This window comes from Rhinatrema bivittatum, chromosome 5, assembly GCF_901001135.1.
Source record: "Rhinatrema bivittatum chromosome 5, aRhiBiv1.1, whole genome shotgun sequence".
Taxonomy (NCBI): domain Eukaryota; kingdom Metazoa; phylum Chordata; class Amphibia; order Gymnophiona; family Rhinatrematidae; genus Rhinatrema; species Rhinatrema bivittatum.
Window position 1 is genome coordinate 353410549 of NC_042619.1, and position 22569 is coordinate 353433117.

Genomic DNA, 22569 nt, shown 5'->3' on the forward strand with positions numbered 1-22569 from the left:
GGGCAAGAAAGGGTAGTAGACGCATGGAATAGCCTATCTGTGGCGGTGATAGAGACAGCATTGTAATTTAACAGAGCACGGGATCTCTGCAGAAGAGGGCAGAACTATGAATCTTAGCAGGAAATGTGCATGGGCAGATTGGGATGGGCCAGATAAGTCTTTATCTGCCATCATAGTTCTACGTTAAGTAGAGCACACCCGCCTTACCAATGCATTCTTTGGCCTGACACTTAAGTGCATCTGGGAACTTTAAAATGGCTATAAAGACACTATAAGAAAGTCCAAAGGACCTTCTGTGCAAGAAAGGGATCCTGGCCAGTCTCAATCACCAAGTAAAACTATTAAAATTATTCACTAGCATCACTGAACCAATTGTCCTATATGAGAATGAAGTCTAAAGTCTATGCAAGATGGGACAGAACCCTAATATAAATTTCTGTACTTCCAAATCTGTAAACATATAATCTGCATCTCCAGAAACCGTTCTCTAACAGGTGCAGAGCAGAACTAGGACACTGTTCCTCACTGCTCACCATACAAAAAAAAAAAACAACCCCAAAACATTCTGGTGTCTCCTCAGTAAGAGCGACATAAACGTCCTTCCAAAACCCTACCAAAAAGACACTCAGAACCTATACTGCAGACCTGACATAACATAAAAGTACTGCCAAGATTCAAACAGCAAGAATCCTGCCTATAAAAGGCAACACAGCAAATATTGCACGAGGCCCTAGAACCCCAATACACCACCTATTGTAAAAATAAAATAAATGAGACTGCCATAGATCTCTACATAGAAAATGCATGCGGAACATAAACAAACCCCCACTAAATACAGAATAAAGGGACTACACACCAGAACTAGAAATATGCAGAAGCTGAAATGCAATCCCCAAGAAGCCATCGCATTGTTTCCAGTCTTTTTTTTTTCCCCCACTTCCTTTTTATACATCTTAACACCTCTTAGCATCTTTTCCATTTCTTCCCTCTCCTGTCTTCTTCACTTTCTCCCCTGCACTCTTGTTGCTTTTGCTTCTCTATTTCTGGCTCTCTGTCCACTCAGAGCCAGAGTTCACTCCCTCCTCCTCCTCTCCCTGTCTCAGCCTTTCACCTCCCCAGCTCCCCCCTCAAATGACTCCTCTCGGGTATCCTCTCACTAGATGATGGCTCCCCTCATTAAGCTCCATCTACTCTTATCCTCCTCCCTTCCTTTCTGGCTCTCTCACCTTCCTTCCCTCCTCTATGCACACCTGCACGTGCCTATGTGCTCTCCAACCTTTTTCACGTCTCTCCCTCATTTCCTTTTATTCTCCATCCCCTTTCAAGCTTTCCTGTACCCTCCAGTCACCCTCTGATCCTGTCCCATCACTTTCTCTCCCTCCTTACCATCTTGCACTCCACATTTCTCTGTCTCTTACCCCTTTGTGCTTACTAGTCCTCAATATCCATGGTGTCACCTTTTACCTATAAACTTTCCAACTCCCCCCCCCCTCTCTTTCCTTCCACAGCCCTCCCATTCCCCCTTTTTTCCCTAGCTTCTTCCATCTATCCATTTCCACCCTCTGTACTCATCCCCTCCCCAGCCCTTACCAGCTTTCCTCTGTCTTTCCTCCCCATCTTCTCCCGTTACTTCACCTCTCCCTCTCTAGCTCCAGTGCCTTTCTTTTCTTTCTTACCTGCAATCCATTTTTCCATTTCCCCTGCATTTCATCTCCTTCTTCTCTTCCTCTCTCTCTCTCTCTCTCTCTCTCTCTCTCTCTCTCTCTCTCTCTCATATCCCTCGTCAGCCTTGCCCCTCTCACTCCCCCAGTCCTCCAGGTCCAATACGCCTTCTCTTGCTCCTTTTCCATCCTGGTCATAACCCTTTCTAATACTCCCAAACCCATCTCACGCACCCCACTCCTATCCTCCAGCTCTGTCCCATAGCCCACATCTCTGTCGGTAACCCCCACCTCAAACCCCCCCCCCAATCACTCAGCTGCGGCCTCGCGCTCTCCCAGTTCCCTTCTCCCACCGCTCTGCTCGTGCCCTCCAGCCTCCTGTCCCCAGCCGCGTCTTCAACCCATGACGCCGTCAGGACAGGAGTGGAGAGCGCACAGACGGACCCTGTCATCGAGGGCCACCCACCTCCTCTGCAGACTGGAAGTGTGGCATGGGGAGAAGGTAGGCGGGCGCGCATGGAGCTGGCGAACAGATGTGCACTTGCTACTCCTGCCCCTACACTGTCGTGACTGTCCGTCAAAGAGGGGGAAGATAAAAAGAAGTGATGGTTTCTACTTTGATTGTTATCCTGGTAGTGGATTCTGATAGGGGTTTGTTTTTTAATACTTCTCTTTTGTACCGCAAATGTTATGTTCTATAATTTCCCCGATGAAGCCGGATCAACTCAATTTAGAAGGAAGCGTTTCCTCTTGAAGAGACCAGGGGTACTACAATTAGGAGATTTATTTTTTTGTTAAATTATCCTTGCAAATGTATAATTAAATTGTCTATCTTACCACAAATATCTGTACAACCACAGTTTTTTTTACCCAAATGATTAATCACCTCAAGTGAGAAAAAATATTTTTTTCAAATACCAGACCTCATAAAACGGCAAAGTTTAGTGATGCTAATTTAGCATGTATTGAGTATGCCAATGTTTATAATCACAGGTCTTTAATAGATGAATTTTTTCTTTTTGCTTTCTTTGCTTTCGTGCTACAGTTTGATCTTGATTTTATGTGTTTTGAAATTCTTACAAATAATGGGGAGAACGGCAGGAACGGTGGGGCTGGAGGCTGTGAGTGGAAAGCTGCAGCCCTGCCATGCGGGGAAATCCAGGTATCAGTTCAGGAGATGGAGCAGACAAACCCAGGAGTCTTCTGGAAGGAGCTGGGAGACGTGGGCTATTTCTCAGGTCGCTCCCTTCCCCATCAGTACGCTCCACTCACCAGCCCAGTCCCTTAACCCACATTAACCCACATTCTTTGCACCCCCGTCACCGGCTCCCCCCACCCCCTCATTCTTCCTTGTCCACCTAATCCCTTGGTTCCTGCTTTCCCCGCTATATCTCACCCTCCTCTCCACAAGGCTTGACCCAGTGTGGCCAGCCGACACGCAACTCTCTAACCTGCTTCTCCTCTCACTGCCACAGTGTTTATAGTCTCAGATCAGTCGTTTGAAGTGTGCGGTCATCCGCAGAAATCTCCAGAGCACCGCGCAGTTCAAACAACTGCTGTGAGCCCGTGAACTGCAAGAGAGGAAAGGTGAATTGGCAGCAGGAGGGAGGAGCAGGTTGGAGAAAAGCCATGGGCAAGCTTGCCAGCTCTGCAAGTCTGCCAGCCGGGTAGAGTCAGGTTGGTTCAGGCCAGGGTCGTTCTGGAGAGGAGAAGGGCACTGCAGGAGGAGTAAGGGAGGGAAGACGAGAGGGCAAGCATTTTCAACCCCCTTCATGTTCACTCCATGTGGCGTGAAAACTATTTATTTAGTGCTGTTCCAGCCTTGGGAACCACCTATCTCGTCCCATCCTCTGGATTACCTCTGTCCTTGATCCACACCTACAGGTCCTTTAAAATGCCGCACTGGTGCTAACACTGTCCAACTTCTGATTCTGCTCCTAGGGTCCATAAGTCTTCGTCTTGGATTTGTTTTGCAATTACTACTTTATGCAGAACAGCACACAACGAAAGCACTATTACAAGACGAGACACAATAGGCCTTGTTCAAAATGGACTTTTTCCTATTCGGCACCTATGGAAAAAAAATCTTTATTGAATATGGCCCAATGGTATTTATTCCTAATGTCTGTATGCAATGCTTTCACCGTTAGTTTGTGGTGTTCACATCTTTCAGACTGAAAATGACCCATAGGAGTGGCAGTCCTGTAAAAGTATTCACTATACTTCCTTGCTGAGACTCTTGTTAACTTATCACACAGTCTAACATCTTGTATGGGTGGGATGTTGTGTTCCTCCAGGTTTTGTACAGCAGTTTTATTATACAGTAATGTGCAAATAAAGTAAATTTTCTATGGCTTGATCTGATTATTGGTGAGATACTGGACTTTTCTCTACAGGAGTCAAGAATATTTTATGTGATATTTTGATTCTTAGAGCCAGGTCAGAGGCTCAGCTCTGACTCAATTCTCATTTCAAACTGCCTGATTTGCCTAGAAAGTTGAATGCTCCTTGGAGATTAGAGTTTGGTTCATTAGGCTTTTCACTAATGATTCGTGCAAACATAGATGTGTGAAAAGAAAATATTGTGGGTGACATTACTTGCCAACTGGAACCCAGTCATGCAGGTGGATGAGGAGGATAACACTGAACATTGTTAGGCTAACTGTCTGAAGAGTAGATGCTGACTTATTTCAGGTACAGAATTGGAGTACATCTCCTTCATATAAGTTAATATATTTATTGAAGGAGCTATATATTTGCATGCAAATAGAAGAAGAGAGGATTCATCTTCCTGAAAAATGTAAATACTTCCAAAAAAAATGTGTGAAGGAGACATGCTCTAAATACATCAGAATATATAGCACATCCTTTCTAGTTAGCGGAAAATCATCTGTCTTTCGGGCCGATACAGTAAACGTTGCAGGAGAGCGGGCGAGCGCACAGGCCACTCTCCTGTACGCGTGATTTAGTAATGTCCCTAGTGCCTCTTTTTTGATAGGAGCGGTGGCTGTCAGCGAGTTTGACAGCAGAGGCTCAATTTTGCTGGCATCGGTTCCCAAACCCGCTGACGGGTTCGGAAACCGGACGCCTGCAAAATTGAGCATCTGGTTTTCAACCTGGCCAATTTTAAAATTTTTTTTTTTTTTTTAATTATTTTTAACTTTTGGGACCTCTGACTTAATATCACCATGATATTAAGTCGGAGGGTGCACAGTAAAGCAGTTTTTACTGCTTTTCTGTGCACTTTCCCAGTGCCGGCAGAAATTAGCGCTTACCTTTTGGGTAGGCGCTAATTTCTGAAAGTAAAATGTGCGGCTTGGCTGTACATTTTACTTTCTGTATCTCGTGGGAATGACTAATAGGGCCATTAACATGCATTTGCATGTTGCAGGCGCTATTAGTTTCGGGGGGGTTGGATGCTCGTTTTTGACGCGCTATTCCCCCTTACTGAATAAGGAGTAAAGGTAGCGCGTCGAAAACGCACGTCCAAACGTATGTTAACAGTGCGCTCTGCCGGATCGCACTGTACTGTATCGGCCTGCTAGAGGGCGTGACACTCTGCCTTCCTGGTAAAACTTGTGCTTATCGTATCAAACAGTTCACTGCAAGGCTGAGTCTCCCTTGATGGCTTATCATGTGATGGCAACACATTCCCTCTCGCTGAAGGTCTGTTTCTTTCTACTTATGTTGTTTGTATTTTTCACTCTTAACATGCCATAAAGTTTAAACTCAAATATGTGTATTCTGTACCATTGGAAACCACCATTGTTTATAATCCCAACATGCAACATGTATTTACTACACTGAGGAGCCTCCTCCTGCAAGCCAGCATGTTGGGTGATCAAAATCAGGTGCCTGAATCACTTGACGCTCTTTGACCCTCCCAAAAAATGAAGTGCTGCTGTGCCTCCCCGTGGAAGAGAATCTGGATGGGAACGAAACTTCTGCTCGCCTGCATTTCCACGTGTGCAATTTTGCCTTTCCAGCGAGTAACACCCATTAGCTGGTGAATGCTGGTCCTCAACATGGTCCTTGGGGATCTTCTGTCCAGTCTGGTTTTCAAAATACCACAACAGAGATAGTGCATGCAACTCTGGCTCATGCATAGCCATTGTGAATATCCTGCCAAACAAATTAGTTAGGCAGTACTCAAGGACTGGGTTGATGACCACTGTTGTAGAAAGTTGCACTGGGGGAGCACTCTGGATGCTTTTAGATGATGTCAGAAACACTGGAGCAGCTAGTGAAATTATAGGGCTGCCATCATCATCAGTAGTTTACTGTCGTACCAGTAAATGTGTCCAGGTAGTAAAGGTAGTGGCCAGCAGCTACAGGCGAATGTTACTATCTTGGTGATGTAGGAACGGCAACAGGAAGACTAAACATCTAACTTCATTTTAGTTTGTAAATGTAAGTGAATTCTCATTAATTGCTGTTTCTAGAAGGGTAAGATATTAATGAATTTACTATATGGGTTTGAACAATACTTGCAAACCTGACTCTTGTTTTTCCAAACAGTAAAGGGTTAGGACTGTGTTCTAAAAAGCCAAATCTTGTATGTTGTAGAGTTTTTAAAGTTAGTTATTACTTTGAATAAAAATATTTTCCAATATAGCTGTCTTTGTTTAGTAAGCAATTGTGCAGGATGAAATGTTCTTTGTCAGGTGCCTGGTTATAAACAGTCAAAACATAACAGAAAAAAAAATCATTCAACTGGTTTAAGCAAATAGATTTTAAACCCAAACATATAAGCTGAATTTAACTGTGACCATCAGAATTCAGCCATGGACTGTTCAGATGCTCTTTGTACTGAACTTAAAAGCTATCACCAAAACCAGCGGTGGCAGCAGATAGAAATATGGAGGACATTGGACTTGTCTATAATATCCGGAAATCTTTTTGTTAGGATGAGCTCATTCCTATGAGAAGGTCTGGATTGCTAAACTTTGAACAGTGTATACAACTATCCTACACCCCTGCGTGCAGACATGAAAGTGCTGCGCCAGTGTTGGGGACTTTTCAACATTACTCGCACCTACCATCATTGTATTGAGAACAAATTTCACTTCTCTCCAGATAAGTCTTCGTTTCTTAAGCTAGCGCTCTTTCAAAATAAGACATAACATCTTTATTCCTCCAACGCAGTGGTTTTATTTGCACATAAAAAGGTTTTTAAAAAAAAAACCCTTTTTTTCTGTTAGCTTATATAAGGGTATACGATTATATTCAAAATCCCTAGGTGAGACATAAGACACACAAACCGAGTGCAGTCCTGGGCTGAATTCTGATGGTCACGGTTGCATTTAACTCCTCTGTTTGTGTTAGAAATCCATTTGCTTAAACTAGTGGAGTGAGTTTTTCCTCTCTTATGCATATTAGTTCACTCACTATTTGCCTCTAAAGAACATTATTACCTAGATAAAGTCAAATACATTTTGAATGGTCTGAGAAACGTTATCTTCATGCAGGCTTCTTTCTGGTCATCATTTTTGCACCAAACATAAAATAGCTTTTATTTTCCCGTGCCCTTTGTATGCCTTAGGGTAAATATGGAATTAAGAGTCCTAGGGGAACCGATCCCATGGAATGATCTCTACGTTACCCCTACAGAGTTCTTTCACCGTAGTTCCTTGCCGGTGGTCTTTTCCTCTCCCTGAACCTTTTGAACCCCCCAAATGTTCCCTTCCCTCTAAACTTGGCAAATAACCTCAGAGAACCCAGCACTTGCCAGTCTAGCAAATTTTGGGGGGGGATAAATCAGTTTGGTGAGTTTTGAGAGAGATGAGGGCAAAACTTTTCCCTGTCCCCTATAAAACATACTGAAGCTGAAATTTTTTTCTGACTTATTTTTTTGGCATTTTGGCATTTTCAAACGTTGGCGCAGTGTGGATATAAAAGGCAATTTTCAAAAGTAATTTAGCCAGGCAAATAGTGCTTTACCTGAGGAAATGGCCTATCAGAATTGCTCTCCTCAGGGCAACTAACATATATACAGGCGGATCACATCGTGTATACTATTAAACCGCATTAAATAGGGGTGTTCCTTCAGGGCGTAAACAGCGTGCCTGCTTGGCAATTCACGCCAGTTAACTTTCCAAGGGAAAGCTATAAAGTGCATTCAGTAAAGGTTCCCACATACTTTGCAGCTATCCCAGGCTACTCAAAATTGACCCCTGCACTGAGCAGGACATCGGCACATTCGGGCATGTTTTGGCCATGGCTATAAGGGTCTCACATAGATGTTGCTGTACATGGTACTGCTTTCTTTATCAGTGATCATCCTAACAGAGTTATGGTCCCCACTGTGGAAATCAACACCCCAGAGGGATATAAGTATGAACATCAATAAAGATGCAATTGCAGGCCAATGCGTAATATATGCAGCCATACCATACTGGAATAACAAAAGACACCGATTCTTAGTGCCCCTACTCATAAACATACAGTATCACTGTGAGCAGTATTGGTGCCCTCTCTAATCACATGAGATCAGGAAACTTGTTAGCCCAACCTGCTCTGGCCACAGGGAGTTTGCCTTAGCATGTGAACTTCTCCAACCTGAACAAAAAAAAAAGGCAAAGCTACAAAAAAGATGTCTTTCCATAGTTAGAAGGACCACCATAATCAATGTGGATGCTCATAGTTAAACATCAATATTTATTCCATCAATATTCATGGTGTTTCTATTCACAGAGGCATACTACTCGAGCCCAGTGCTACAGTATTGACATCAAATGCGAATTTATGAGCCTATTCGCCATGATACAATATCACCATTTAGAAAAACACTGATTCTTAATTCACGGCACTGCAGTGTTGTTATAGAGATCCCACAGCGGCTAAATGACTGGATGGGTTTGACTAAACCAGGGCTAATTCAATCCTGCCCAGACAACAAAGATGAGCCACCATCCCGGTCTTCCTTGTTTTCCACTTAGAGACAGGAGTAGCCTAGTGGTTAGAACACTGGAAACCAGGGTTCAAATTCCACTGCCATTCCTGGTGACCTTCAACCTCCACTGCCTCAGGCCCAGACTTCGATTGTGAGCCCATTGGGACAGGGAAATACCTACAGTACCGGAATGTATATGTTTTGACGTGCCTGAAAAGCGGAATATAAATCAAATATAAAAAATAAACACACACACACACTTCCAGTATCATGCAGCTTGAGCGTAGGATTACTGCTGATGCATTCACAGCCTCAGCAACCTGAATCCACTCATTGGCACAGTCTCCATGGAAGTCCTGTGATTTACCAAACGGCCGAGGCTCATTATTGGCTCTCCTGTTTTATTTTCTTTACAAATATACTTTATTAAGAAAAAAAAAATGCTTGTTTAAACAATTCCATTTAATATGTCTGCAGAAGATGTTTTCAGGACTTGAAAGTCAGGCTGCAGGATCATGGAACAAAAATCACATTATAAGTGAGTATTCAGTCACTAAGGTCCAGGTTTACCCTTAGACAATGGGGGGAGAAAAAGCCTCAGTAAATCAGGCCTTGTTCCTTGTATCACTTCCAGTATGAGCCAAAGAGGAGCCCATCTATAATATATATATTATCCGGCTTTTACGAGCGTACCTGGGCCTCTTCGAAGGAACTGAAGTAAGTTGTGAAACAACTAAAAAAACAAGAAAAAGGTAGGGTTGAGTGGTGGGGAGGAGAGGGGAAAGGGAGGTTAGGGAGTAGGGAAGTTCCCTTCCAGTCCGCTCCTTAATTGGTGTGGACTGGGAGGGAACTAGGGAAGGCTGCCTGCACGTACGCGCGTGGATTATAAAATCCGTGCACGCGTCCCACGGATTTTCTAACGTGCACGCGGTTCCCGGCGCATGCATGTGCGCGCGCCGGGAACCGCATGCACGCACGTTCGAAAATCCACCCCTTTCTAAATATATATATGTATTTATATAAATTCTTGATTTGCTTGTGTTGCGCCGTGCATTTACTAGGTTTCTAAGGCTGACTGTCCAATGTGAAATGACACCAGGAGCCAGGAAATTCCAAATGGGTCTAAATGAGGGCACATGGACACATCTGCTCATCAGGGCCTCCGCTCTGCGAAATTGCACGTCTGCACCAAATCAAGGACAAGAGTAAATCTCGGTGAGACAGCGGTAAACCTGCTCTTGAGATAGCCAAAATAATCTTTTGCAGCATAAGGAAAAAAAAATGTAGTGGGCCATTTGTGCCGATTGGGAATTTTGCAGGAGACCTACCTTGTGTTTTTCCTCTTCACAATGAATAAACATAGAGATGAAGAATGAGCCAAACCATGCCTAAAATTGGTTTATGTTTCTTTGGAAGCCACCAAAATATAGACAAACTCTTTCTCTAATGCAGATCCATTCCCGCTTTGTCCCTTTCAGGTAGGATTAGATTATTACCTAATAGGACAATGCTTTTTCAGGAATTTCCCTATGAAGCAGATGTTACATAAGCTGGAGGGGGGGATATAGCCAGTGATCTGCCCAGCAAACAGAAGCACAGGGCCTGGGCCTACCTGGCTGGACCTTCGTGGGCTCCTTCAACCCACCACCCAGTTAAAACTGCCTGGGGGCCAGTGACTTTCCCGGTCCTCCCTTACCCACCCCATAGGGTCTGGCGTCAAGGGCAGAGCAGGAACCACCATGCCCACTCGTCCTGCCTCTTTAAAAATGGTGGCCCACCCAGATGGCACCAAAGTGACATCCCTTTGATGCCTGTCTCAGAGACGGGCGTACAAGAAAATGGCACTGAATGATGCCCAGGGTGCCTAATATCTTTCAGTCAGCCCAGAGGGAAAACTGCCAGCATCTCTTGAGGGAGGGGAGGGGAAGGGTCAGAGAGAGAGAGAGCAAGCAGAGTGAGCGTTAGGAGGGCGTAGGGAAAGGAGATAGCGTGAATGTGTGAGCGAGAGAGAGAGAGAATGAGGGGGGAACGAGAGAATACGGGGAAGGGGGAACCTGAGGAGAGAATAAAGATGGGAAGAGAGGTGGGTGAGCAAGGGGATGGACAAAAATATGGGGAGGGGGGACAGCCAGAGGATATAGCAGGAGTTGGGAGAGCGCAAGAGTGTTTATGGAGTTGGGGGGAGAGAGGGGAAAACGGCTAGAATGTAAGAGCCGGAAGAGGGGGTAGGGAAAAGACAGCAGCGAGGAGGAGAGAGGGGGTGAGAGTGCACCAAACAGGAGATGGAGAAGGGCCATGGGTGACAGAAGGAATCCAGGGTGATAATGGAGGAGAGTGTGCAGGAGAAAGAGATCAAAAGCAGAGCAGGCGGAATGAACAGAAAGAGGAGAAGGGACAGAAAAAGAAGGAAGAGAAAGTATTAAAAGTTTATCCACTGCTGAAGGACAGAGATGAAGGGAAACAGAAAAAGAAAATGAATCACCAGGGAGCAAAAACAAAGAAAGAAAGAAAGAGAGAGAAGCACAGAGAATGAAGGGGGGAAAAAAACTGAGCCAGAAAATCAATCCGGGGATGCCAAAGATTGGAAACAATTTTATTATCCGATGAGAGTCATTTGGTGGGACGTGGGAGAAAGCAAGCCAGCTCTGCTTCCTGGTGAATCTCGGGGCGAGCAGACTCCAAAGCTTCCAGGTAAGTGCATCGGGGGTTTAAAAACAAGAATGCGAAGCAGAAAGTGTGCAAACAAAATATGCAAGGCATGGAAAAAACCCAATGTATGCACTTAAATCAACTGAACAGGCACATTAGACACAGTTAAAAACAGGGATTCTCTTTGGGGCAATTGTTAGCATAATTAGCATTTAAAGCTCTAGCTTTACTCAGTCAATGAAGTGAAACACAACTTTGTTTTCCCCTTACTATTACAGATGCTTTTCTCTTCTTTTATTTTGTAACCCCCTTTGGAACACATGTCTAAACGGTCATTGGTCTGGGGCAACAGAACGTCTCGCCTCTGAAGCTGGGGCTCCCACCTTTGGGCGTTCTACTCGCGCGCAAGCCTGAACTTCTCCTTACCCCGCCCACTCCCGAGCGAGACAGGTGACTGACGCCCGCAGCTGGGGCGCGCGACCCCCTCCTCCAGCACTGGAGGCCGACGTTCCACAGCTCGCGCTACTCGCCAACGTTCGATCACGTCACAACGTCAGCTTTCCCCCCCCCTACCCTACCCTACCACCAGCCCCGGTGAAGCAAGCAGCCACGAGGTGGAGCGGGAGGGACGCCGGGCTGTGAGGCTCCTCCTACGGGCGTGATTGACAGAAAGGGGGCGGGCCGCGCTGTGGGCTAAGGAAAGCTGGGTTAGAAGTGGCTGGGGAAGGAAGGTCCCCGGGAAAGTGTAATAGTTAAGGCAGGAGCCGCATTCTTTCCCTCTCTCTCTCGCGCGCGCGCGCGTCCATGCTGCGGTGGCACGTGCTTTTCTCTCAATTCTTTTTTAGTTTCTGGCGCCCGCTTTCACCGGGGAGCTAGCATGGGGAGTTTGCGCGGGCGGGGCAGGTGAAGACAGGTGCACCTGGTTTCGTCTTCCTCGTTCAACCCTGCCGGGGTGTTTTTTTTTTTGGTTTGTTTTTTTTTCTAAAGTTCTCGTGAGGCAGGAAGTGGAAGGAAACCCTTTTGGGCTGGCGAACGGGGAGTTGGGGGACTCTTCGGGATGGGATGGGATGGGGGGGGGGGGGGGGAGACTAGAAACCGGTAAAGAGGGGGGCCGCGCCTGAAGCCCGGATCCCACGCGAGCTCGCGCTCGATAGCGTCAAGTCTGCGGCTCGCGCTCGCAGAGCCGGGCCACCCGTTAATGAAATGGACCAGGAAGGCAGAGCCGATCGGCTGGCGGAAGGGACGGCTGAGGACAGGATCCCCAGGTGAGCGCTTCGGCTTTGCTCGCTGCCTGTATCTGGGTTTTCTTTGGCTTTCTGCCGGTATTGAGTGCAGGGACGAGCGCGTGTCCTGGCTGCTGCTGTGTGGGTGGCTGGTGGCAGGTTAAGTAGAGGCAAGGAGGCGAGTGCGATCTCAAGTGCTTTAGAGGTATAATCGGGTGACTCACTTTTGCGATCCCAGCGCAAACTTTTGTAGGAAAAACACCTCCTGAAATGTTAACATTTACTCGGAGCTAGGGCAGGTGTTTCGCTGAATTAACTTCGGGTGTTTTGTTTGGTTTTTTTTAAACAACTGGACCCAAGCACATTCCTCACATTCGTCTACAGAGAGAGAGAGAGTTTCTTTCTGGACCACATGTGTAAAAAAAAAAAACCCAAATAGATTTTATTTGTGTCCTTCTGTACTTGGACAGTAGCACATAATAGACAAGGTCATCCTAAAAAAAAATGAAGCTATATCAGATGGGTGTGTACTTTGTACTGTGATGTGGTGTGCAAAGACCTGGATAAATGTGTTCCATAATCAAGGATAAAAACTGTCTCTTTAATGAGTCTCAAAGTCTATTAAGGGCATACCAGGGGGGCAATTTTGTAAAAGCCCATTTCTGCAGGCAAGAAAAAAAACTTTGAAAATTATTTATTTATTTATTTATTTAACATTATTATATACCGAGGTTCTAGTAACAATGTTACTAATCGCTTCGGTTTACATACAACATTGAAATGACTTAAAACGTGTGTCTTACAGAGAACAAGGAAATGAGGAGCTAGGATATAACTCATTTGCATAACACTTTATGAAATACATCATTTTAAATAATAGAAATCTAACATACTAGAGGTTAGGATCAATCATGTAAAAAGTGGTCAATTGTTGGCAAGAGAAAATTGTAATTGCTTCTAGGATTATTAAGCAGTGGGAGACATAATGAATTGTCCAGGGTGGGCGAGTGTTAGTAAAGTCCAACTCAGGCGTAAGCTTGGGTGAAAAGCCAGGTCTTGTCTTTTTTTTTTTTTGAAGGTGATTGGGCATTGTTGGAGCATAAGGTCTGAAGGGAGAGAGTTCCATTGGTTAGGGCCCGCTGTGGAGAAGGCTCTTTTGTTTGAAGATATTTTGATTGGAGGGGTTTTTAGAGAGCCTTTTTGTGCAGATCTCAATGAATGCAGCTGCAATGGGATCCTGAGGTCGAGATGGGAGGTTTTGTAGATTACCCAAAAGACAAATGTATATAGGTGACCCATAAAATTACCACCTATGTAGCTAAAAAAAAAAAAAAAGTGGGGCACCATCGATTTTTAATATTAAAAAAAATATGTAGATGTCACTAAATGGTGGCATTGATTGAAAACAGCACTTCTGCACCAAATCGTAATCCTCCACCTAGACTTCAAAGATGCAGCACAGCCTACCCAGTTGGATCAAGAAGGCTATGCAGCATGTTTTTAAGTTGGGCTGTGTAAACATGATGTTAGTGTTTTCCCATCAAACTGCTTAAGTCATTTCCCTAATGCAGGTGAGCTCTTTTGCTGAAAGGCCAGTATCAGGTTTGTTTGTTCAGTGTTACGTTAGCATCTTAGGGCTTCAGCACATCAGTTGATGATGAGGCTGAATGACTTGAGTCCACGTATTTGGTGAAGCTCAGATGAAAGTTGTTGTTGTTGTTACCAAGTTTAGTTTCTCATGATGAGACTGACTTTTTGGAACACTATTTGCAAAAGGATTATGTATTAAAAGGTATCAATCTGTGGATTAGGTGGATGGTTGCAGAGGTGCTGTTTTCAATCTGTAGTGCGGTTTTGGATAGTAACACTTTTTTAATATAATTTTTGATAGTGCTCCACTTTTTTTTTTTTTTTTTTTTTAGATACATATCTGAAAATTGCATAAGCACTAAATGGAAAAAATATTGTAGGACGTTTGCCCCTGAATGTATTCATTAAAGTCCAAATGCACTTCTCTAGTTTTACAAAACAGTTTTAATTTCCAGAGTATTTATTATAAAAGTGTTTTAGGTCATGTAACAGTGGGATGCTGCACTTTTTAAAATCCTTTGGGGCAGATTTTCAAAGGGATACGTGCGTAACCCCCGAAAAGCTGCCCCTTCCACCCCCTGTGCGCGCCAAGCCTATGTTGCAGGGCAGGCGTAACTTTTGAAATAAAGGTGGGGGGGGGGGGGGAATTGGGGCCGGGGGGTGGGTTAGTTAGGGAAGGAAAGGGCAGGTGGGGGACACCGGAAAGAAAGTTCCCTCTGAGGCCGCTCCGAAATCGGAGTGGCCTCGGAGGGAACGGGGGCAGGCTGCGTGGCTCAGCGCGCGCAGGCTGCCGATTTTTTTTTTTTTTTTTTTTGCGCAGCCTTGCGCACGCCGACCCCGGATTTTAAAAGATACGTGCGGCTACACGCGTATCTCTTTTAAAATCAGGTGTACTTTTGTTTGCGCCGTTTGCGTGAACAAATGTACGCGCGTGCGTACGTTTTAAAAAAAATCTGCCCCTTTGTAAACTGGTGTCTTCTGCTTTTGCTTCTCACTCTTGATTTTTATGATTGAGTTCTCCTCACCGAAGGCCTGATTTTTTTTTTTTTTTTTAAAGGGCCGCACGCATAAAGAATTGGGGGGGTGGGGGGTGTTATGCGTGCAGCAGGGCCTTGCGCGCGCTACGCACATTTTAGAACAGGCCCAGCCTTGCGCGTAACCCCCATTACTTGCAGAAGCGCCAGGCCCCGCAAAAGGGGGGGGAGGGTCTGGGGGTGTGGTCAGAGAGGGATGGGACGGGGTATAGGGAAGTTCCCTCCCAGCCTGCTCTTTAATCGGAGGGAACTGGGTAAGCCCTACTCACGTCACCACGCATTGCTTTTTTAAAATTCCACTCCCCCTTCCCACGCACGGAGGAGGCCACCTGCTCGTACGTGCGCATGCGGACATTAAAATCCAGTGCGCATGTCCGCGCGGGGAAACGTATTTTATAACATGCGCGTGTCGACGTGCACGAGTTATAAAATCGGCGCCCCCCTTGTGCATGTGCTGGGAACAGCGAGGACAGAGGCAAGCGCATGCGGCTTTGAAAATCTGGCCTTAAGGTGTTTGGATGAAGCTCATACCATGACTTCATTTCAGACCTACTGGGTTCAGATGGGAGAGTAAGTGATCCACTGTTCTCACTCTAACACAGATGCGTAGGTAATAATTCATTGGTATAGATTTTCCCAAGCAAAATGCATGGTTTTGTGCTCTTAAATTATTACAAGTTTACTTGGCAAAACAAGGAAATATATTGCACCTACCCATTTGTACAGAACTGGAAAAGTTTCTGGAAGGAGAAGTCCATAAGCTGTCATTAACCAAGCAGACTTGGGGGGGGGGAATAGCTGCTACTTATCCACAGCACGATAGCAGCTATGGGATGTGTTTACTGGCTGGGATCTTGCCAGGTACTTGTGACTTGGATTGGACACTGTTGGAAACTGGGATCCTGGGCTTAATGGACCCTCGGCCTAACCCAGTATGGTAAATTTTATGTTTATATGTAGAATTCCTGTCGCTGAAAAAAAAAAAATTCAGTGTATTTATTTTCTGTTTTCGACCTCGCAGAATTGATGCCTATGGATTTGAAAGGCCGGAAGACTTCGATTATGTGTTTTATGAAGAATTCTTTTCGAGATATCTAGTGGTACTCACCAGAAGAGCAATAAAGTGGTCCAAGCTTATGCAAGGAAATAATGGAGTAGAGAAAAGTTTAAAGGGTAAGGTAACCCGAAAACTTTGTACTTTTAAAAATTCAGATACAGATTTGATATTGAAAATGCAAACTGAACATTATTTTGTACTTTTCATATTAACACCCTGGGCCTGGTTCTCTTAGGGCTTTTCTCCTGTTCTCTGTCGGGGGTGGTGGGAAGCTTAGTAAGTCAGGCCCTTTTACCTTCCTTTCTTCTGCTGCTATAAGAGAAGGAGACAGGCCTGCGGTTGCCTGAGAGATAATCGGCAGGCATTAGGGTTTACAAATGCATAATCCCACTTGGTTCTGGTCATTGATCAGCTGGGGGAAACGTATTTGGATTGTTAGCAGGTTTAAACAGCAGTTCTGTATCCATTGTGTTGAAACATTTAAAATACTGTACATTGGAAAAACAAAAATTGGTGAACAAGCAGGAGGAGTAGAGATGACGTAAATGGTTAGTGGAGTTCATGACAAACTGTGATGGTATGAGGTGAGTATGAATGAAGAAAAAAAAAAAGCATGTGTGAACTTCCAGGTCACTCAAGAATGTTTTGTTTTTTTTTTGTTTGGTTTTTGTTTTGGTTTTTTTTTGTGCATCATTCATCATTAGATATATCTTATCTCACATCCCATCTTTTACAACTGAATTCATACTGAGTAAAAATTCCTGCAGACTGCTCCTCTGTATTAATTCACGTCTGTAGCTGGCCCTCAGCACCTCGTCCCCCTGCCCGGTCATGCCAGCTTTGTGTAGCCGCCCTAGACATCAGCCTTCTGTGGCATGTTATACCTCGGCTGGGTGTGTGTGTGGTACGGATAGGACCCTTCCAGCCACCCAAGAGGAACACCCCTACTGCTCAAATGCTAATTTTTAAATTATTTTTATTTTTCACAGTATCTTGCATTTTTTCCCAACAAAATAAATATTTACTTGATTATATACATTATCATATATATAATCCATGCTGGCCTGTATCTCACAAAATTCAAAGAGATGTGCAATTTATTTGTTGCATTTATTCATCGCTACTTCCACCAAACGCTCAAAATGATATGCACAGCAGTTAATAACGTGGATAAATTGCTGCTAAGTGAATATCTCTTGATTTCCTTTATATAGGTGAGGGACTGATGAAGCAAGAGGGTAGGCGATCTAAGAACGCCGTGTAGGCAAATAGTGGATTAGACACCAGATGTTGTCCGAAAATTCTTTATTTGAATGGAGACACAAAATTCATACTTTTGCCCGACTCAGGCCGAGTTTCGCCCCACCGGGGCTGCCTCAGGGGCTGTATGTAGATTTTTATAAATTCAATATTCAATATATTTATATACCAATGAGCAGAGTTTGACGTTTTTTACAGTTTATATAGCACAAGTAATCTTGCCCTGAACAAAGATCAAGTTTTTGGCAGCTATCAGACACTCGAATCATGGTATATAAATATATTGAATTTATAAAAATCTACATACAGCCCCTGAGGCAGCCCCGGTGGGGCGAAACTCGGCCTGAGTCGGGCAAAAGTATGAATTTTGTGTCTCCATTCAAATAAAGAATTTTCGGACAACATCTGGTGTCTAATCCACTATTTGCCTTTATATAGGTGAGGACTTTGTCCAAAATTGAGGCAACTGTATATCATCTGTATTGTTTTATGTTATATACTTTTTAACACTTTTTTCACAAAAGTTGAACAGTTCTATGCTTAGAATCAGGCTTTGTCCTCCTCCTCCTGATTTCTCCATTTTATAACCTAAACAATTTGCAGTGACGCACAACAGGCTACGGGGGTAATGGCAGAGGGCGCGCCTTGAGGAAGTGCCGCCGTGAGCTTAAAGCCAGCTAAGGAGTGCAATCGTTCTGTCGTGTACTATGTTTTGTTTTGAAGCATCAGCTGAAAAATTAGAGCTTGGAAGAAAAAGATCCTCAAGCATCCCTGAGTATTTACTGGCTAATTACCGCATTGCCCTGCTGATATGTCAACTTAATTGTTTAAGTCTTTTCTTTTTTTTTTTTTTTTTCTCCTTTATCTTTTGGTCATCAATGTTACAACGTTATTGTTAAATTTTGAACTTATGTACACTGTTCCAAGTTGCATAACCTTGTTCTATGTAATGCCTTTTGGCAATTTTCATGTTCTGTTTCAATGTAAACCGATGTGATCTTTATTTCATATAGGAACACCGGTATATAAAAATCTAAAAATAAATAAATAAATATGGGCACCACTGGGCTGAACTCTGAAACCATTTTTTTTTTATTGCATAAGCCCTGTAACACTCCTTGTGTACGTTTTTGTAAGGCAGAGGCAAAGCTAAATGCTTCTGGCTAGAAAGGCACACCCCGAATGTGCGCCTGTGAACAGTGTCAAGTAAATCTGAACAGTCTTATAGAAACATAGAAACATAGAAATGACGGCAGAAGAAGACCAAATGGCCCATCCAGTCTGCCCAGCAAGCTTCCCTCATTTTTTCTCTCATACTTATCTGTTTCTCTTAGCTCTTTGTTCTATTCCCCTTCCACCCCCACCATTAATGTAGAGAGCAGTGATGGAGCTGCATCCAAGTGAAATATCAAGCTTGATTAGTTAGAGGTAGTAGGGGTAGTAACCACCGCAATAAGCAAGCTACACTCATGCTTATTAAAGGCCAACACTTCAACATAGGTATCTAGAAAATCAGGTGCCTAGTGTGCAGAGCTCAGTGATACAGCTCGGTGCAGCCTTTGGAGTGAAAATGATCTTCCTTCTCTGGTGATTTTTTTTTTTAGTCAAGGAGAGGAGGTTTTGGAGGACTTCTGACTGGCCTTTGACCCAACGGGGGGGCTACAAAGCTGCTTAGAGTGCAACCATAGGGTTCTCCCCTCTCTGCGGTTCTCTGATGCGACTTGGAGCTTCGGATATGGAGGGGAAACAGCTATAGGTCTGAATGTTGTGTATTTCTCTTGGGGAAAGAACGCATTCTAGAAATATATTGCACACCTGCAGAGGAGAATTTACACATGGCTGATGAATTTGACTAGCTGTGCTGAAATATTTTTTTTAAATAGACTCATTTCCATGTGCTTCTTTTTTTTTTTTTTCTCAACTTGTAGTTAAAAGGAGAAGGCAGCATGACCCATAAACGTTTTCTGTCCTTATCCTGGAATAAGGACTGATTATGGGTCAATTTCCTTATTAAAATGTTCCCCAAGTCTCTCTTTTAAAATGGGAAGCAGGACTCGCTACTGAGCCCTGCACTGGAATGAATGTAGTCTAGCTTAGCTGTGACCAATTGGAGCATAATATAATTCGTCTGCGGGGGGAAAAAAAAATAAATCTGAATGGCTGTTCAGGGAGGGAGCCATAGCAACTCTTCCCAGCTATCTGTGGCACTACGTGCTTTACTGGTAGAGATTGTTACGGGGGGTGCTGCTTCCTGGGATCTCTTTTGTGTATCTTGAGTAGGTTTCTGGGAAATAGTCAAATTGTCCCACCTGAACCAATTCCAGAGACTGTAGCGTGGCTGTTTGGCTGGCCTTATAATCAGCCAGCCAAACTGCACGATATGGCCCCCTCTCTTGCATGGCACTTTTAGATATTGCAGTGAAAAGCAAATTTGTTTCAATGCTTTTTGATTGAAAAGGTTATTTCTGTTTTTTGTTTTGTTTTTTTTGTTTGTTTTTGTGTTTTGTTTTGTTTTTTTTTGTAGGGAAGGTTGTCAAATTTTGGAAACCAGTTATCACATTCAGGTTTTCCTCCTGTATGCTTGTGTGACTTCTGTAAAATATGGTTTTTGCTGCTGAGGTCATGCGAAAAAAAAAAAAACCAACCCCTGAGACCAGTAAGGATGCAAGGGCATCAGAATCTCCTCGTTGTTTGCAGCCTGTGGGTAGAGGGGAGGAAATAGGATAGGAGGAGTATTCTGTTTGCGTGCTTTTTATCTATTGTGAAAAGACCATTTCCAAGAATGACTGTCCCAGAAGGTTTAAAAAAGAAGTCGTCTCGGACCTGCCCCTTGTGCCCTGAATGTTATTTTGTTTCCCTGTGGTAGTTCTCCTGGTTTATGACTTGCACCGAATAAATTCTAGTCAGCACTTGTTGGACTGGGAGTCGTACTAAACATTTAAACAAAGCAATTGGTATAGAACGTGACAGATTTCTAGACTAAAGTTTGCCAAAATAATCATGCTTGTTTTTAATTGGAAGGTGGAGAAATCTATATACTTACAGAGGCAAGGCCTATGACCTGAATGAAGCAGGCAAAATGTAAAAGTAACTAACAAGAAATTCATAAATATGTCTCTCATTCAACTACAGATTTATGATAGGATGAAAAATGGATGAAAAAGCAAACACTTCAGCTGTCATTAGGCTTGAATATGTTTGGTTACCCAGTGGAGATAAAGTTGGATGCTTTCTTAAATGAACTGTGTTCATTCTTTTTCACTCCACGCACAATAAAGCTCTGGGATTTGCTGCCAGAGGATGTGGTTAGTGTAGCTGGGTTCAAAAAAAGGTTTGGATAAGTTCTTGGAGGAGAAGTCCATTAACTGCTATTAATCAAGTTTACTTAGGGGCAGATTTTATAAATCTGCGCACACGCGTACTCTTGTTCGCGCACCAGGCGCGAACAAGAGTACGCGGGATTTCAACAGATACGCGCGTAGCCATTAAAATCCGGGGTTGGCGAGTGCAAGGCTGCCCAAAATCGGCAGCCTGCTTGTGCCGAGCCACGCAGGCTGCCTCCGTTCCCTCTGCCCTCCCCCCACCTTCACCTCCCCCCTACCTCTATCACGAAAGTTATGCCTGCTCGAAGCAGGCGTAACTTTGCGCGCGCCGGCTGCCGCACTCCATGTTCCGGTCCGGGGGCTGGTCCAGGGGCCGCTGTCACGCCCCCGGGCTGGAACCACACCCCTGGACACGCCCCCGAAACGCTGCATCACTCCCGACACTCCCCTGAAACATCGCGCCACTGAGCCTATGCAAAATAGGCTCGGCGCGCGCAGGGGGGGGGTGTTTGGGGTAGGTTTTTGGGGGGTACGCGCGTATCCCTTTGAAAATCTACCCCTTAGGGAATAGCCACTGCTATTAATTGCATCAGTAGCATGGGATCTTCTTATTGTTTGGGTACTTGCCAGGTTCTTGTGGCCTGGTTTGGCCTCTGTTGGAAACAGGATGCTGGGCTTGATGGACCCTTGGTCTGACCCAGCATGGCAATTTCTTATGTTCTTAATGAATTTGGGAATAAAAGGGTGATGAAGGCATGGAACCGCTTGGGTGGGAAAACCAGTTTTGGCAATGCAAGAGAATTTTTTTTTTTTTTTTTTTTTTTTTGGAAACTGAGGGTCCAGCTGGATGCCCTGAAACATCTGCAGTAATTGCAGCAGGTAGAGAAAATGGACAGGCCGAAAGGGACCCGTCTTTTTCTTTTTCTGCCAGCAGTTTTTATGTTTCTTAGAGTAAGAAAGAGACGATGGTTTGGAAAGACCAGGAGGTAGGGGAGAAACGGGGGAAAAACTGGTAGTGAGCAAGGAGCGGATGGATTAGACTTCAGTATGAAAGGCCCACGTGGGACACGTGGACCCTGGGGATGAAGAGGATAGGAAATATCTGCGCAAGGCGCCCTCTACAGCCTCACACGCTGAATTGGCCTGGTTTTAAAGCCGCGAGTTAGGATTAGGTAGCAGGCAATGCCCAGGGAGCTGTCTGGCATTTTGAGTCGGAAGTTCAAGAAGCAGGGAAGAGTTACATTGGGTCCTCGGTTCTAGGCCTCACAGCCTACTCCAGGGGGGAGGATCTTGTGTCCGGTCACTCCCCGCCCGGGACTGGAAGGGAGACTTTTTTTTTTTTTTTTTTTTTTTGAGAAGTATCACTTTTTTTTGGATGCTGATGCTGTTGAGTAGGATGGTCACAACCCCCCCCCTTCCCTGCCTGGAGAAGAAGGGAGAATCTGTTTATAAGCTTTGAGGAGTTTTGTTTCGTGGGTTTTTTGTGGGGTTTGTTTTTTTTTTTTTTGTGTTCCGGTTTTTTTTGGGAGGGATTTTTTTTGTTTTGTTTTTTTGCTCCCAGTCCCTGCTCACTGAGAGACAAAAGATAACATTGTGTTATTGGGCTTTTTTTTTTATTTTATTGGGGGGGTGTGTGTGTGGAGAACTCTAACACCAGAGGTCCAGAGCTAACATTAGAAAGAGAAGATCCCAGTCCCCATTTGGAGCTCACATTGTACTCCTAAAGGCTGCTGGGTTGTTCCTTAGTGCTTGTTACTTAGGGGGCACTGGCGCGGCTGATAGAAATTAAGAGAGAGATCAGCTGGATAATTTTTCTTGCTGATTGGACTTGAAGTATTCCTGCTTGCAGTAAATTTACTTTGTGTGTGATTTTTTTTGTT

General features: G+C 44.4%; 1 protein-coding gene across 2 annotated transcripts in view; it reads left to right on the forward strand.

The window, feature by feature from the left end:
• Window positions 1–12275: 12275 nt before the first annotated feature.
• The window catches only part of GRTP1 (growth hormone regulated TBC protein 1), an 87614-nt gene continuing 77320 nt past the window's right edge, over window positions 12276–22569 (forward strand). The window contains exons 1-2 of one of the 2 annotated variants that reach the window (XM_029604660.1): window positions 12276–12467; window positions 16071–16222. In XM_029604660.1, coding sequence (XP_029460520.1) covers window positions 12406–12467; window positions 16071–16222 — 214 coding nt within the window. In that variant the 5' untranslated portion in view covers window positions 12276–12405. The remainder of the gene's footprint in view (window positions 12468–16070; window positions 16223–22569) is intronic. The other variant, XM_029604659.1, reaches the window with a different exon arrangement.